This window comes from Entelurus aequoreus, linkage group LG11 (genome assembly GCF_033978785.1).
Source record: "Entelurus aequoreus isolate RoL-2023_Sb linkage group LG11, RoL_Eaeq_v1.1, whole genome shotgun sequence".
Classification (NCBI taxonomy): Eukaryota; Metazoa; Chordata; class Actinopteri; order Syngnathiformes; family Syngnathidae; genus Entelurus; species Entelurus aequoreus.
Window position 1 is genome coordinate 66268726 of NC_084741.1, and position 19408 is coordinate 66288133.

Below are 19408 nucleotides of genomic sequence, written 5' to 3' on the forward strand. Positions count from 1 at the left end.
AGTGGACCAGCAGTACGCACAATCATGTGTGCTTACGGACTGTATCCCTTGCAGACTGTATTGATATATATTGATATATAATGTAGGAACCAGAATGTTAATAACAGAAAGAAACAACCCTTTTGTGTGAATGAGTGTAAATGGGGGAGGGAGGTTTTTTGGGTTGGTGCACTAATTGTAAGTGTATCTTGTGTTTTTTATGTGGATTTAATAAAAAAAATAAAAAAATAAAATAAAATAAAAAAAACGATACTGATAATAAAAAACCAATACCGATAATTTACGATATTACATTTTAACGCATTTATCGGCCGATAATATCGGCAGACCGATATTATCGGACATCTCTAGTTGCAACCTTAAAAACAGTGCATTTTTAATAAGGAATTCCCAGCTCATTTATTAAATGAATGGAAATGTGTGCAAAACTGGAACATAAGTGCACTATAATAAAGGAGCTAGTCGGATCTCTCGGGGAGGTCAGCCAAATTTTACAACTGTTTGCGTTACTTTATTTACAATAAATAAATCGATTATTGACGTTTACGAATCAATTTTATAATCTTCAATGTCCGAATTGCGATGCATCGAAAAATCGATTATTTACCCCACTCCTAGTTTGTTGTGATACAACAGATGACTATAACAGTATTTTACTGTGAAACAACAGATGACTATAACAGTATTTTACTGTGAAACAACAGATGACTATAACAGTATTTTACTGTGAAACAACAGATGACTATAACAGTATTTTACTGTGAAACAACAGATGACTATAACAGTATTTTACTGTGAAACAACAGATGACTATAACAGTATTTTACTGTGAAACAACAGATGACTATAACAGTATTTTACTGTGAAACAACAGATGACTATAACAGTATTTTACTGTGAAACAACAGATGACTATAACAGTATTTTACTGTGAAACAACAGATGACTATAACAGTATTTTACTGTGAAACAACAGATGACTATAACAGTATTTTACTGTGAAACAACAGATGACTATAACAGTATTTTACTGTGAAACAACAGATGACTATAACAGTATTTTACTGTGAAACAACAGATGACTATAACAGTATTTTACTGTGAAACAACAGATGACTATAACAGTATTTTACTGTGAAACAACAGTCCATTGATGTGAAATGTCACAGTCTTTGTTGTAATATTACAGTAAATTTTGATTTGAGTTTTACTGTGAAATCCTAGTATTTTTTACAGTCTATTTTAACATTAGATTGGTTTTAGCATTTTTTTTACAAAATGTATCATTTCTTTGAATGTGACCCTCTGTGGGGGTCAAAAAAGGATCCACCTAATCTAACTGCCCACTATTATACGTTGTTTTCGGTTGCATTAAATCACAGGTGTCAAACTCAAGGCCCAGGGGCCAGATGTGGCCCGCCACTTCATTTTATTTGGCCCTCAAAAGCCTGGAAATAATATGTATCAATAAAGTACTGTACATTTTCTTACTAAATGTATTCTTTCTTTCTATTTTGGGAGGGAAAAAATATATGTACTCCATGTAGTCACAAGTTATGTTAACTTAAATCATCAAACATTCAAACCATTTTTTAAATAGAAATAAATACTAATAATAATGATTTCAAAGCAGGTTATCCATCAAATTGTGCAATGTAAAAGTAGCAATAGATTTCATGGTCAAATTGTGAAATTTACTGTGGTTTTTCCAGCATTTTTCTCTAAATGAAAAAAACAGTACTTTTTTTAAACTTTAATAAACTATGCTGCCGTTTTGGTATTTACAGTAATACACCGAAAAATCTACAGTTGTTGATTTGCAGTAAAAAACAAAAAAACAACTGGCAGCTCAGGTGCCAAAATTTTACTGTAAAATTGCAGGTTTTTTTTAATTTTCAGTAAAAAAACTAATATTACAGTAAAATTCAGGCAACTGTAACCAACTGTTTTTCCATTTACAGTAATATACACGAAATTTTAGAGTGAAATTATTGCAATTTACCGTATTTTTTTTTACATTTCAGTTTTTTTTAAAAATATACTAATGAAATGCATAACAAATTGTGTAATAATAGTATTCACTGTTAGAATCGGCCCTTTGGGGCCAAACATAACTGCGATGTGGCCCTCAGTGAAAACAACTTTGACACCTCTGCATTAAATAGACGACAGGATGGGCAACCTATAGCGTAAGGGAAAGTCCCGGAATGCAATTCTAAAAACAAATAAAGCTTTTTTAAAAGCCACAAAACAATAAACCCACAAATGCTCAAAAATTTACTCTTATAAATATTTGATTAGTGTTGTGTTTTTTCTGGAGCTGTCACAAAAAGTGAGTTAACGCAATAAATTAATCCCCCCAAAATATTGTATTAATCATGTATGTACGCAGATAAATCACGCAATTGATTTTGACCGTACACGTTACTTTACTATAACTGCGGATGGTTACCTGAAAAAGGGATTATCAGATCAAAGCATTATATACTGTATATATATATATATATATATATATATATATATATATATATATATATATATATATATATATATATATATATATATATATATATATATATATATATATATATATATATATATATTTTATTTTTTTAAATAAATATAAACATAAATGTAATGCATTCAAGTAACAACATCATTCATCTATGACCTTCTGACAATAACATTGCATTCTGTTTCCAAATATTGGGCTTGTTAGTCAATTATTTTAACTCTAGTAGGGAAGGGATTCAATGGGTGGAGTTTGCGTGACAGGAAGGGAGCGGGGGGTCCTTTAATCATTTTGCAAAGCAGTCTCCTGAAAATGATTGAAAGCGCCACTCTACATAGCAACTGACGCTGTGGTCAAAATTGGAATTTCCACAAAACATCATTTAAGATAATCAACACTTTACTGCCGTCTGGCGGCAAAAGTGGATATTTTGTCACGTTTCATGTGTCAGGTAAACTGCGACAGATGGGGCCATATGAATCCCCTTACGAGCCAGTAATAATCCGCGATTAATCCAAATTCAAAAGTGTGATTAATCAGAATTTTTTGTATTATTATTTGACAGCACTGTTAATTTTTCATCAATTAAATGTACACCTCATGCTCTGTTGGAACAGGTCTGTGTATCTGAACAGTTTGTTACAATATTCTTGGGCCAGTTTTCTTGCCGGAAAGTCAGTGCATTTTTATATTTGAGCTGTTTGAACAGAAACAAAAGAAGGCCCAATAAATTCACAGACTTGATATTTTAGATAAATATATTGATAACATAATTGCAGCGTTCTCCCTCAGCGTTGTGTCGCCTTACAGCCGTTTTCCTGCCGCCAGTGTTAAATGGCCGCCATGTCCCATATAGGGGGCTCCTTTCCCTCTCCCCTAGCTTCGTGATTTATTTGCCTCCGTTCCAATATTTGTCGGCAGTGTGTTTTCTTCCCCTTGTCTAAATGTCACCCCTTCTTCTAAGACAATATGGGCGTGGGAGAGAGGGAGAGTCAGAGGGCAAATGTGGGATGGAAATGGGGGGCCGGGTGGGCAGTAGACGACCAGCGGGGAGAAGAAGTAGGGAAACTCGTAAAAAGAGCAACAAAGTTTGGGAAAATTAAACATTAGGTAAGGTGCTTTGTCACACGCACGGGGATGTAGAAGTGCTGTGTCATTGTTTTGGGTGGGATTTCTGCAAGACCCTCCTTTTGCATGAGTAAGGGCAGGGTTTGCAATTGCGTCGACACACATGGAAGGCGTATAGTATACTGTACTGTACACTCATGCCAATCAAACACAATAGAAAAGAGTTGATGCCTGTTTTAGTGCAGCATTACATCCCAAGCCCCCTCTTTGCACCCCTTCGTCGCGCGTCCCTCCACACCCTGGATCACACCCGTCCTCGCTCCCACCCTCACCCTTGTCCACGTCTTTATAACCGCCATCAGTGACCATCCACACCGCCTTCAACCCTCCCTGCTTCAACCTGGAATTTCTTCTCTCCTTTAATGGAACTTGCTGACAAGTTGCTACATAAGTGACTCCCCATTCCATGCTTCTGGATGTTCAATCTGGTTTTTCAGCAGATCTTTGGTGGACTTAGTTTTTTAGTGTGGCCGCATGCGGGTGGTGGGAAAAGCATGCTTTGCAGTCAACTAACTGGTGGTTAATTCAGAAGAACTTGGATTAAATTTGAATTTGATCTGCAAATATTACACAGGATACCACAGGACTACAAAACTGGTAAGATACCAAACAAAGATTATTCCAAAAAAATTGCTCAGATTTAAAAAAACATATACAAAAATGTATTGCTACAATATGGACTAGTTTACAAATAATAAAGACATTTATTTATGGCAATAAACATGGAAATTGGATCCTGCTTTCAAATAAATATAATAGTTAACCTCATTTGACTCTTGACAGTTGGTGACTCGTGACCCATTTTGGGTCCCAAAACGTACTTGAAAATAAAAAAAAATTTTAACTGGAAAAATTATTGAAAAATACAAAACACTCATCTAAATTGAGTGATATATGGTGTTTAGCTTTCTTTGAAGTCCAGAGTTATTTGAAATAAAAAATGTAAAAATCAAAGAAAAATCAGGAATAATTATAAACTAATAAATATATATTTTTTAAATTGTTAACAATTAAATTTGTCCAGTATTATTTTATTAAACTCAACTACACTGAATCATATATGTTGTTTTTTGGGTACCTACCCTGCGTTTGGGAATCCCTGGTTTAATTATTTAAAAAATACATTTTAAAAAACAAGGTATTTTTAAAATATTTTTTTTAATAGAAACAATGCAAAAACATATTATTTCTAAATTTTTACTCAACAAACCCTGGTTTAAAAAATTATAAAAAAGGGAATAATTAATTATAATATATATATATATATATATATATATATATATATATATATATATATATATATATATATATATATATATATATATATATATATATATATATATATATATATATATATATATATATATATAAACTGCTAAAAACGTAAAGGGAACACTAAAATAACACATACTAGATCTGAATGAATGACATTTTCTTATTAATTACTTTGTTCTTTAAAAATATTGAATGTGCAGACAACAATATATATATATATATATTTTTTTTTACAATCAAAAGAATCCAGTTTTTTATTACAAATTGCGTAATAGTTCTTCCTGCGGTTGCGTCACTTACTCCACAGTCCAGTTTACTTGTTGATTGGATGAAGAATTTTGCCACTAATTTAGAAGTTAATAAACACAAAGTGCAGTACTTTTCAATATTTTGTTGTATGCAATCAGATATAGGCCAATGGGAGTGTAGCGGTTCGCACAGCTAACTTTCCTATAGCGACTGTAGGGTGTATTTAGTAAGCAATATTGAGTATTACAATAACAATGTACCTTAAGTCTTAAGTGGAAAAGACAATTGAGAAGAGTGTATCTCGTCTATTCTGCAGTGAATTTGTCCTGAGAGCAGATATGAGGGGATCAACCCCAGGTTCTGGTGCAGGAACATAGACCACCGTCGTCATCGTATCCTGAGAGGTGGACGAGCGTGAAGGACAGAGGAACAAAACTAAGCATCTCTACAGCGGAGACGGGCACCGTGCTGTCCAAAGACCCAGCCTGACGCACGGAGACGGAAAGACGGACGGACAGTCCGATGCCAACGGTCTCCACTGTCAATCTCACGGCACCACTCCTCCTCCTGTTGCTATGGGCAACCCACCCCACCATGGCAACCAACTGGCTGTAAGTGTAGAAGGGGAGGGAGGGAGTTTGTTTGTCATGCAATAACATTTAAAAGATGCTGACATGTCCCCCAAATGCCTTTCAGTGGCTCCCCTTCTTTTTCTTTGTCTCCACGCTGGTGACCTTTCCTTTTTCTTTCTCACTGCCGTCACTGGGACCTTCTCCGTCTTCTTTGCTCGCTTGTTTCCGTACCCCCTCTAAAAGTCTGACAACTTGTTACCTCCTCGTTCTTTATTGACGCACTCGCTTAATTATGCCCCCTTAAACTCCCGCCATGCGTCACTGAACTATATGAACCGCCCCCCTCTCTCCTCCGCAGATCCCTGGCGAGGCTGCCTCGCTCCAGGCCTGTGTCCGGTGCCGCCCCGTGCGCACGACTGAGGGGGCTAACCCCGGGGCAGGTCGGGGTGTGCAGGGCACGGGGGGAGGTCATGGAGTCTGTACGCAAGGCAGCCGAGATGGTCATAGAGGAGGTAGGAGTAGTTTACTACAATGTGCATGGACACTTCTCACTATGCAACTTAACAGTGTTTCTCAAATAGTGGGTCAGTACCCCCCCTGGAGGTTTGCAAGCAGCTTGGGAGTTTCTTTTTTGTGTCTACACACTAGTATTCGTCTTAGAACCATACACAAGCCTGCACAATCAACGTTCTAGCCAGTAAGTAGTAAGTACACATGCAGGAACACGTGTACAGCGCTAATGGGGGAGAAAAGATGGACGTGTTTGTGACAGGAATGAAAAGAAAATAGGAGTCAGCGGCATGTACAAAGAATGTCACTCACTTGCGTTGGACAAATAAAGATGATCGAGTTCTCAATAGTCATGTAATTCATAGTGGAAAATGTCTCTCCTCTAGTAGGGTCGTGTAAAAAACTAAATTTGAGAAGCACTGCTCTAACATAACATTTCCAGCATGAATTTATTACAAACAGGGAAAGTGTTTCTGTTTAAGTAAGCAAAGGAACCCCCTGCTGTCAGCATGCAGTTTAAGAAACTCTGATGGAACTTTAAAATAACAAAACATTGGAACACATTTGCATGAATAGGAAATATAATTATTTTTTTATCAGATTACACTCAATAAGGATGTGAATCTCTAAAGTCAGCGCACGATGCTGCTGCAGGCAAAAATATTATGATATATATACAATTATAATTATATATATATACATATACACACACACACACACATATATATATATACACACATTTATATACATACATTTATTTACATATACACACACACACACTTATACAAATATATATATATATACACATACATATATTCATATATATACATACATTCATATATATATATACACATACATATATGTATACATATAATTGTATGTATACATACAAATACATTTACTTACATATATATACACATACATATATACACTTACATATATACATACATATACAGTATACATACATACATACTGTATATACATACATATACAGTATATATACATATACAGTATATATACATACATATATTCATATACATGTATATATACATACATATACACATGTATATATATATATATACGTACATATACACATGTATATACACATGTGTATATATATATATATATATATATATATATATATATATATATATATATATACATATACACATGTATATATATATATATATATATATATATATATATATATATATATATATATATACACACATGTGTATATATATATATATATAAATACACATATACATATGTATATACTGTACATATATACACATATATACACATATACATATACTGTACATATATACACATATATACACATATACATATGTATATACATAAATACACATAAACATATACATGTATATACATACCTGTATATATACACATATACGTATACCTCACTAGGGACTGTACTTAGAGGGGGGGCTACCCACACATGCGATCCTCCCCAAGGTTTCTCATAGTCATTCACATCGACGTCCCTTGTGTGGGCTCTGTGCTGAGGATATCGTTGTGGCTTGTGCAGCCCTTTGAGACTTTTGTGATTTAGGGCTATATAAATAAACATTGATTGATTGATATATACACATATATATATATATTCGTACACATATATACATATATATATATTCATACACATATATACACACATACACTACCGTTCAAAAGTTTGGGGTCACATTGAAATGTCCTTATTTTTCAATGAAGATAACTTTAAACTAGTCTTAACTTTAAAGAAATACACTCTATACATTGCTAATGTAGTAAATGACTATTCTAGCTGCAAATGTCTGGTTTTTGGTGCAATATCTACATAGGTGTATAGAGGCCCATTTCCAGCAACTATCACTCCAGTGTTCTAATGGTACAATGTGTTTGCTCATTGGCTCAGAAGGCTAATTGATGATTAGAAAACCCTTGTGCAATCATGTTCACACATCTGAACACAGTTTAGCTCGTTACAGAAGCTGCAAAACTCACCTTCCTTTCAGCAGATTGAGTTTCTGGAGCATCACGTGTGTGGGGTCAATTAAACGCTCAAAATGGCCAGAAAAAGAGAACTTTCATCTGAAACTCGACAGTCTATTCTTGTTCTTAGAAATGAAGGCTATTCCACAAAATTGTTTGGGTGACCCCAAACTTTTGAACGGTAGTGTATATATGCATATACATACATATATACATATATATATGCATATACATATATATACATATACATGCATATACAGTATATAAATATATATATATGCATACATGTATACATATATATGCATATACATATACAATATATATATATATATATATATATATATATATATATATATATATATATATATATATACATACATATACATGCATATATATACATATACATATGTATATGCATATATATATACATATATACACATACAGTATATACACACACATATATATGCATATACACACACATACATGTATATGTATATACATATATATACATATACTGTACATATACACACATATATATGCATATACATACATATATACATATACATATATATACACATATGCATATATATACATATATATATATATATATATATATACACACGTGCTGTACATATGCATATATATACATATACATATGCATACATATACATACATATGCATACATATACATACATATATACTGTATACATACACATATATATATACATATATATGCATATACATATATACACACATATATGCATATACATATATACACACATATATATGCCTATATATACATACACACATATGTATATACATACAGTATATATACATATACATATGCATATATATACACATATACAGTATATGCATACATATGTATACATATATATATACACATATACATGCATATATACACACATATAAATGCATATATATACATATATATATATATACACATATGCATATATATACATATACACATATATATATATATATATATATATATATATATATATATATATATATATATATATATATATATATACACATGTGCTGTACATATGCATATATATACATATACATATGCATACATATACATACATATACAGTGGGGCAAAAAAGTATTTAGTCAGCCACCCATTGATTGTCAATGGGTGGCTGACTAAATACTTTTTTGCCCCACTGTACATAGATATATACTGTATACATACACATATATATATATATATATATATATATATATATATATATATATATATATATATATATATATATATATATATATATATATATATATATATATATATATATATATATATACATATATATGCATATATACACACATATATATGCCTATATATACATACACACATATATGTATATACATACAGTATATATACATATACATATGCATATATATACACATATACTGTACATGCATATATATATATACATATACAGTATATACATACATATGTATACATATATATATATACACACATATATATACATAATGTATATATATATATATACACATATACATATATTCACATATATACATATACATATAGACATATATATATATAAACTGCTACAAACATAAAGGGAACACTAAAATAACACATACTAGATCTGAATGAATGACATTTTCTTATTAATTACTTTGTTCTGTAAAAATATTGAATGTGCAGACAACAAAATCCCACAAAAAACATCAATAGAAATCAAATTCATTAAACCATGGTACAAAAAAGCCAAAAAACTATTTGACCTGAACTGTGCTGACGAGAATCCCAACATGCTGAGTCAAAGGTGAATTGAACAGTTCTTTGAATAAAAGCTGTACTCACAGAAATACATGAGCAGCAAGGATTAACAAAAAACTATTATGCAAAGAGAAAATCAAAGGAGGCACTGCGGAAAAAGTGGCTAATAAAAGAAAAGGATGACAGGGCTCGGGCAGAGATGCACGACATGCAAGCATAGAAGTACCAAAAGTTGATGGCACTGGGAATAAAAACTAGTCCAACAAAGCATACAGAGATGAGCAAACAAGTGGCGCGGCGTGGATTTTCCACAATGTAAAATCAGAGTGCCATCCGGCTGCCAGGGAGCAGATAATTAGGCAAAAGCAAATTGGGCTCAGCTGTAGCACATCTTACAACTCTGCCCACCAGAGGAAAACCGGAACTAGGTAAGAAACACAAGAAGAAGCAGTACATATAACAGGCTACTACAAAATGGGAACTTGAAGTACAAATGTCACCGCAGAATGTGACAGACATATAGTTTCCTTTAGCACATCGTCATACTACGCTCTGGCCTTTTTGCATGCTGCTGTATTTTGTAGTTCAAAGTGACGAGTCACACCTGTTGCCACTTGGCAATTAGTTTCTTAAAGGGAAATTGCACCTTTTTTTTTTTTTACCATAATTCAGTTCAGTTCAGTTTCAGTGTATTTTGAACATGCATACGATACAATGTAATGCATCACATATTTCCAGCCAAAAATGTTTCAGTGCGTTCTAACTTGGGAAAATCTTGCTATGCACTCTGTGAAATAATTAACAACAACAGAGAGCAATTACCACCAATGGCACTTTGTAGCACTGTTGCTAAACATTTCTAATAAGAACATAAAATAGTGACTTACATTGTCCACTCTCACTGGGATGGTTGTATCTTTCAGCACTTGTGCTTTACTTGAGCTGGCCGATTCAAAACAATCCTCACATATCAAGATAAAAAAAATTGCGTTACATTTGTTGAGAGCTCTATAGTATCAAGTTGGTAGCATGTGCATTTTCAAATTTGACCAATTTCTCGCCACAACCTTCCATTATACAGGTGAGCTGCAAGGTTTATAATCTGGCATTCACTTTTACAATCTTAAAGTCAATACAGCAGCAGCATAAAGCACCTCAACCTTCTTTGTTTTATTCAAATGTTATTAGCAACTCAAGCTAGGTAGTAGCGGATACTTGCTCGTGATCGGAGGAACTATGTGTCACAAAGTCAGAAAAGTAGTTCCTCTGTGTTTGCTCTTATAATAACAATGCAAATGGAGAGCTGCTGAGGGTTTTGTTTGTTTAGTTTTTTATATAGTAGTCGGAATACAGTAGATGAACCCCATTACCTGCATTGTCAGCCGCCTCGTACTTGCATTTTTTCACTATTTAGAATGCACAGAAATAAAATGTGTGTTTTGTCCCTTGAGTGAAGTTCCCCTTTAAGATCTACCTTTCTGTACGTTTGCTTTTTGATTGATTGATTGAAACTTTTAATAGTAGATTGCACAGTGAAGTACATATTCCGTACAATTGACCACTAAATGGTAACACCCGAATAAGTTTTTCAATTTGTTTAAGTCGGGGTATGATACAGATATATACTATCAAATATATACTAACATCATAATACAGTCATCAAACAAGATAATCATCAGAGTATATACATTGAATTATTTACATTATTTACAATCCGGGGTGTGGGATATGGAACAATATTCAATTGTTTATGCTGCTGCGTCAAGGCGAACTCGATCTTCCCCCTCCAATCCCTCTTGCGTAACGTGACCTACACATCAATACAGTAGCGAAGCATAAACACACAGATGCATAAACCAGCTGGAGCCACAACAGAAGGATGAAGGTTGCAGAGCCCCCGGTGCGGGTGTACCTAATAAAGTGTCTGGTGATTTAAATGACTATTAATGTCCACTTCAGTGTCAACACCAGTTCCGGAATCGCCGCTGGAACTGTTCCACCACCCCCCGTGGGATCAATGTATTCGGCAGAGTCATGTACCAAGGTGAGCTCTCACAGTAGAAAATGCTCAAATTTGGAATGTATTTCTTCTCATTGCTGTTTTTTTTTTGTTTTAAACAGGCACTCGCGAGGCAGCCTTTGTGCATGCTTTGTCCTCGGCGGCCGTGGCAGTGGCGGTGACCCGAGCATGCACACGCGGAGAGCTGGAGAGGTGTGGCTGTGACAGGAAGGTCAGGGGGGTCAGCCCCGAGGGTGAGCCTGGTTTCTATTACATGAAAATGCAGTAGGGGTAAAGTCTGCAGTGGCTATGACGTGCTGCCACTCAAACCCAGTCCAACTGTTTCCATACAAAATGTTAAGATTATTTGCAATAACTTCATAAGGTGAGTCGAATTAAAATCTTCTTTATTTTGGACCAGAAATTAAGAAATTCCATAGAAATGTTGGAGTCATAGGTGTTAAACCTAAGGCTCGGGGGCCAGATCTGATTCGTTGTCAAATGTTAAGGTGGTATTATTAAACAAGTGTCGGTGTCTAGCAGGACCGATAATCAACATTTCCGTATTCTTAGCGTTAAGATGCAAAAAGTTGCTGGACATCCATTGTGTAATTAGGCTAAGACTAAGTCTGACATACCAATACGTGTTTTGATACGTGCTAACTAAAGATGTCCGATAATATCGGACTGCCGATATTATCGGCCGATAAATGCTTTAAAATGTAATATCGGAAATTATCGGTATCGCTTTCAAAAAGTAAAATTCATGACTTTTTAAAACGCCGCTGTACGGAGTGGTACACGGACGTAAGGGAGAAGTACAGAGCGCAAATAAACCTTAAAGGCACTGCCTTTGCATGCCGGCCCAATCACAAAATACCTACGGCTTTTTACACACACAAGTGAATGCAAACCATACTTGGTCAACAGCCATACAGGTCACACTGAGAGTGGCCATATAAACAACTTTAACACTGTTATAAATATGCGCTACACTGTGAACCCACACCAAACAAGAATGACAAACACATTTCGGGAGAACATCCGCATCGTAACACAACAGAACAAATACCCAGAACCCATTGCAGCACTAACTCTTCCGGGACGCTACAATATACACCCCCACCTCAACCCCGCCCCTCAAATTTAGTAAAGAATTGCATTAAGTCATCAGCCGAGTGGGTGGAGCTACTGGGAGAAGTCCCTTGTTGGGTTAGCGATGCTACTGTATTGACCAAATATTTAGGATCGTTTTTATGGAGGCAGATTACATTAGAGTAGTAATTAGTTTTAGCTAAGGTAAGCGTGTGTTTATAAGTTATTAAACTATCACTGCATGCTTGATGAAAACTTCCAAGTTTGGTCGCACACAATTTGCGTTCTAGCTTTCTACATGATAGTTTAAGACAGGCCTGGGCAATTATTTTGACTAGGGAGGCCACATTTAGAGAAAAAAATGTGTCTGGGGGCCGGTATGTCTATTTTTAGGAACACTAATACAAAACCTCACAATAATGTCTGATTGAATGCTAAAAACGTTATGACAGACCGCCTTAAAAAACGTAATGGAATTACATTGTTCTATGAATGATAAAACACTGAATATTGACAAAATATGAATGTCACACCCCCTTTCAACCGACATATTTTACATTAAAGTGAAACGCAACAAAAATGCAACAAACAGTGAAATATGAATGCGAAGGGTACCAAATAAAACCACCTACAATCTGATATATCTGATATTTGCTGAATTTCCCCCAGGGATCAATAAAGCACTTTCTACTCTATTATATTCTATATATCACTAAGCTTTAGAACTTTGTTGTGAAAATCTCCTTCCGCGTCTGTGGAAACGCTTCCCGCCCACACTGCTTAGTGCCTCGTCTGAGCTGCTGTGACGTAGATTACCATAGTAACTAATTAGATGACCATAGTAACTAATTAGGTTACCATAGTAACTCATTAGATTACCATAGTAACTGGTATATCATCCATAAATGCAGACTACAACCATTGAAATACTTTGTATAGTTGAAGACTTACGGTCATTTGAAAACATCACTGCACATCATAATGGCAGCTACAGTTTCCATCTTAAAGATCTAAAAAAATTATTTGGGAATGTCCGGCGGGCCAGATTGAGAAGCATGTGGCCCCCGGGCCTTAATTTGCCCAGGTCTAGTTTAAGAGCTCTGGTTTCTTCTGTGAACCAGAGGGTATGCCTTTTTTAACTTTAGATGTGCTATACTATCAATGGTGTCATTGTTAAAGTTGTTAGTGAGGTTATCAATAGAGCCCACATCATTTGGGAATGGTGCCATTCCTGAGGGCAGTAGGCTAGCAAGAGTCATAGTTGTGGCAGCATTAATGTTATGGCTGCTAAAGCATTGGTTATTAGTAGCTTGATGATAATGAGTCAGAACTTCAAATTTTCTAAGCTAGTGATCGGACATTATTTTAGTGTACGGGAGTGACACACCGGACAAGGACTAGATCTGTTACCGTTGCAATGCGTGGGTTAATTTATTATTTGTGTAAGACCACAGCTACCAATATAGTCTGGAGCGCCACGCACGGAGGGTCTGACGAGGTATTCATATGGATATTAAAATCCCCCATTATAATTATATTATCTGCGTGCGTCATTAGTTCATCAACAAACTCTGAAAATTCACTGATAAAGTCCGAATAGGGCCCAGGGGGCCGATAGATGACAGCCAGATGGCGAGGTAGCGGTGTGACAGACCTCATCGTAAGCACCTCAGATGATTTATATTCATTACATAGGTTGGGGCTAAGGTTTTAATTGGATATTAGTGCAACCCCTCAACTTCTTTTAAGAGGACAGGCAATATGTGCATCCATATAGGTAGAAGGAGATGCCTCGTTAAGCGGAAAAAATTCATCTGTTTTAGCCAAGTTTGACCGAAAGCAATGACGTTAATATTGTTGTCTCTAATGACCTCATTAACTAATAGCGCTTTGGGAGACAATGATCTGATGTTTAAAAAGCCCATATTATAGGTAGTGGGCTGTTTTGAGGCATTTTTGTTAGTGGTATCTGTAGTACTGATATTAATAACGTTACGTCTATTTTGCGTAGTGCGCCTTGAATAATTTTGATCACATCTAGGAATTGATGATGGGGATCTTGAGATTTGCTTGGTGCTGCGATAGATTTAACACGTCATAATTTGCCACCTCAGTAGAATGCATGTCCACCTCTGACAGTCACTAGAGAAAAAACATGTGAGTTATGTATTATTCTATGAGAAATGCTATGCTCCCTGCTTGGCACTCAGCAACAAAGGGTTGGAGTTGGGGGTTAAATCACCAAAATGATTCCCGGGCGCGGCGCCGCTGCTGCCCACTGCTCCCCAAGGGGATAGGACAAATGCAGAGGACAAATTTCGCCACATCTAGTGTGTGTGTGACAATCATTGGTACTTTAATCTTAATCTTAATATATGAGAATTATATAATATATATATTGTATACATTATTTACAAATATAACTTCATAAAGTGCAGCAAAATAGGAAAAATCTTTTTTGTACCACCTTAAGAAATTAACTTATATGAAAACTTTTAGGTATTACATCAATATTACAGTAGTAAAAAAAATGATAGACACATTTATTATATACCGATAATTTCACAAGATGGTAAAAAATTTAAATGTTCCTGTTTGGTACCACCTAAATTGTTTGTTATTGGGGGGAAAAAAGTTTAAACCAATAACTTCATGAAGTGCTGCAAAATCAAAATCAAAATCTATCTTCTCCCAACTTAAAATATGTACTTTTATGCAAACATTTTAAGTGCAGTATTACACCAATATTACGGTGGTTCAAAAATGTACAGACACATTTGAATGATTTATACTACTAATTTCACAAGGTGGTGGAAAATAAAATTGTTTCTATTTTGTACCACCTAAAGAAATTAACTTGGATGGAAACACTTCCATCCAACACTTCATAATACATGGTGGTTCAAAATCAACATGTTCCTTGTACCACCTTAAAAAATTATGTTTGAGAAACACATTCAAATTACTTATTTTACACCAATAACTTCACAAGGTGGTGCAAAATAAAGTTTACCTTAATTTGCACCACATTGGTAAACGTAGTTTTGATGACAGCGCTTAAATTTTCCACTACAGAGTGACCTAGGGCCCACTCAAATTTGTAGTGAATTATTCATCTTATTTTTTATTTTAATCATATTCAATCTAACCTTACGGTTCAACAGGATACACCTTGTCAAATAATATGGAACCATGTGACAATCACAAAGATTATTAAGATTCAGGCCAATGTGATTACAAAAATAAATACTAATCAAATATACTGCAAAAGGGACAATTAATGGAAAAAAATTAACATACAATTTCGAAGTGCTAAATAAAATACATTCTAACTACATCAATGATAAATATTATTATTATTATTATATATATATATGAGCTCAACACAAGATCAACATTAACACGCTTTTAATGACAGTAAAAATATTGCCTGCAGTGTGTTGGGTGTCTCGTCAGATTTTGTAGGAATACAGAATTTGTATTTTTGCTGTCAGAGCACTTGCATTCTGGAGAGGAGCTACACTTACATGTTTAGATACCAGTTTCACACATTAATAACACAAAATGTGGATTGTTACGATCACGGTTTGCTTGTCAAAGATGTTTGGTATTGTAATCTTTGATATTTCTACCTGAATAAATGCTTCTGATATTCGGTACATTACATGTTGTACAAGTTAATGGTATTCATATTGCTCCATGACAATGTCTTAACCTTCTCTATTGATAAAGTGTTACATTTAGCCCGCTAAACATTCTGTAATTGAGGACTATCAACCAGAACATGTTCCATCCATCCTTTTTCTACCATGTGTCTCTCGGGGTCGTGATATGAAATACACTATATTTCAGCTTGCCAGACGTCCCCCCATATTCCTCAACTGATGTACTAGCATTTTTTTAGGTAGAAATATCAGATTACATTACGAAACATCTTTGACGAAACATGATCGTAAAGACAATTTCATTTTGTTGGTGTAGTCATACCGAATGTGACGCGTACCGCTGTTGTAAAGCCGGAAGTGTGTAATTGGTTTGAGGTGCGACATGTTTTGACAATGTGAAAGTCTCTGATAAAGAAGTGACTCTTGATTTCCTGCTTACCACGTGCCCTTTGCTGAGCTATGTATTCCATCTTACTAAACCAGCTACAGTAACAATTTAAATTTTAAGTCATCAATGCAGTAAACTGTAATGTAAACACAGAAGTGAAGTTCCACCCCACTGAATGCAAGGGCGCCAGACATTTGCTGCAGTGATGATGGCTCATGGCAATGATGAATGAAAATAGTCTTATCTTGTTAGAATGACTTCCAATGGCTTTGGACCGGGGCTTTCCATAATGTTCCATTTTCTTTGTCCATTAATGCACACAATTTTTCTCCCTTTTGTGGCTCAACAGTAACTGAAAAGGTTGTTGCGCTACCTTTTCCTATGGTATGAACCGAGTGTCAAACAGGATGCATGCACGTTAATTGCGCGTCAAAAAAAAAAAAAGAGTGCCGTTAAAATACATTTTAGTTAAAGCGTTATCGCGTTCACTTTGACAGCCCGATTTGAAAGCAATTGTCCATTTCTGACAAGTATTTTATAGTCTCACCAGGCGTTGTGCCGCATCAATTTGTGTGAATATTTTTCCTCTTGTCCGTCTATTGTGCAGGTTTCCAGTGGTCCGGCTGCAGTGACAATTTGTCCTATGGCGTCGCCTTCTCCCAAACTTTTGTGGATGAACCGGAACGAGCTAAGGGCCTGTCGGCCGGACGACCACTGATGAATCTCCACAACAACGAGGCTGGTCGAAAGGTTTGTGTTCACTTCCCCCCACTTTGACACTTCATTGATAACTGTCTTGTCTTTCTGTCTTTAGGCCATACTTCACAACATGCAGGTGGAGTGTAAGTGTCATGGCGTCTCCGGCTCCTGTGAGTTGAGGACCTGCTGGAAAGTCATGCCGCCATTCCGGCGTGTTGGCATCGTGCTCAAGGAGCGCTTCGACGGAGCCACGGAGGTAACAAGGATTTGTTTGACATCATAACCCAAAAAGCTTCAAGAAATGCATTTGATTTTTGTTAGGTCCGCCTGACTCGTATCGGATCTAGGACCGCCCTGCTGCCTCGTGACTCGCAGGTCAAACCCCCTGCTGCCAGAGACCTTGTCTACCTTGCACCATCCCCAGACTTCTGTCACCTTGACCCTGACAACGGTATCCCTGGTACAGCAGGCAGAAGATGCAATGGTTAGAGGATCTGAATCATGGAGATCTTAAATTCAAATCGCTGAAATCTCTTTTAACAATCCCTTCAACCCACCCAGGAACTTCCCGGCTAGCCCCGGACGGATGCGAGTTGGTTTGCTGCGGTCCGGGTTACAGAGCGGGCCGAGCCGAAGTGGTGCAGCGGTGCTCATGCAAGTTCTCCTGGTGCTGCTCGGTCCGCTGCCAGCAGTGCAAGAACACGGTCACTATTCACACATGCCGAGTTTAAAACCCCCTATTAAAACAAAGCTAACACTTTAGTAGAGATCCCAAACAAACACCAGACAGACACTCCTGAAAGACAGGATTTAAAGTCATTTTTGCAATGCACCAGTGAGGCTGGTCCAATTCTAACATACAAGTTGGCTCACAAGCCTAATGAAACACTAAAATTCATCAAATATTCATTATGTCTTCTTACATAAAAAATCAGTAACCGCTAAGACACGGGAGAAGGGGTAGGATTCTATAAGCTCTGCTTCTTCCCACTCCTTCTCAGACATGTTGAGTTGTGCAACCATGTGCTACATTTCAATGAAACTTTTTTTAAAGCATGTTTGAAGTCAACTAAACCATTACCAGTCATAACCCTGACAAACTGACAAGTGATGTGCATGCACTCAAGTATACTTATCACTCGCTCAAGCATCTAATCATCCTGAACAGACAAAGCTTTCAAAGCGCAACGTAAGAAGAACTAACAGCGGAAACTTTGCGGCACTATATATATTTGTATTTTATTTCATGCATGATAGTTGCATCTACTGTCCTGTTTATTGCCGTTTATTTATTGCACACCGGAGTCTTTTCTACATTCCAGCCCCTGGCGGACATGTTAAAAAACAAATAGCTTCTACTGACATCAGTGTCTGTCTTGTGTTTTGTATCAACAGTGCTTTTAGCTTTGACTGTCATCTAATAAATAAAATAGTTTTCACTAGAATGTGAGTACAAGTATTTTTTTCCTCTGAATTTCAACCTATAAGGAGACAGAATGGTGCGGTTTCATTGCTAAAGAACTAGCTTGGTTTAGTTTTCTACATTTAGGAC

At 35.7% G+C, this 19408-nt stretch overlaps 1 protein-coding gene across 1 annotated transcript; it reads left to right on the forward strand.

The window, feature by feature from the left end:
• Window positions 1-4180: 4180 nt before the first annotated feature.
• wnt4b (wingless-type MMTV integration site family, member 4b) lies at window positions 4181-19210 on the forward strand. Its single transcript, XM_062063821.1, has 9 exons — window positions 4181-4237; window positions 5481-5775; window positions 6095-6248; window positions 11970-12054; window positions 12132-12263; window positions 17765-17907; window positions 17972-18112; window positions 18178-18340; window positions 18418-19210. Exons 2-9 carry the CDS (start codon window positions 5687-5689, stop codon window positions 18585-18587), a joined length of 1077 nt encoding a protein of 358 aa, XP_061919805.1. The 5' UTR covers window positions 4181-4237; window positions 5481-5686; the 3' UTR covers window positions 18588-19210.
• Window positions 19211-19408: the final 198 nt, after the last annotated feature.

What these genes read in the sequence shown, in the direction of transcription:
- wnt4b (XM_062063821.1), top strand. Translation starts at nt 5,687, where the DNA reads ATGCCAACGGTCTCCACTGTCAATCTCACGGCACCACTCCTCCTCCTG. An exon ending in CGGCAGAGTCATGTACCAAG is followed by an intron (nt 12,055 to 12,131) that starts GTGAGCTCTCAC and finishes TGTTTTAAACAG; the next exon opens with GCACTCGCGAGGCAGCCTTT. An exon ending in GCTTCGACGGAGCCACGGAG is followed by an intron (nt 18,113 to 18,177) that starts GTAACAAGGATT and finishes GATTTTTGTTAG; the next exon opens with GTCCGCCTGACTCGTATCGG.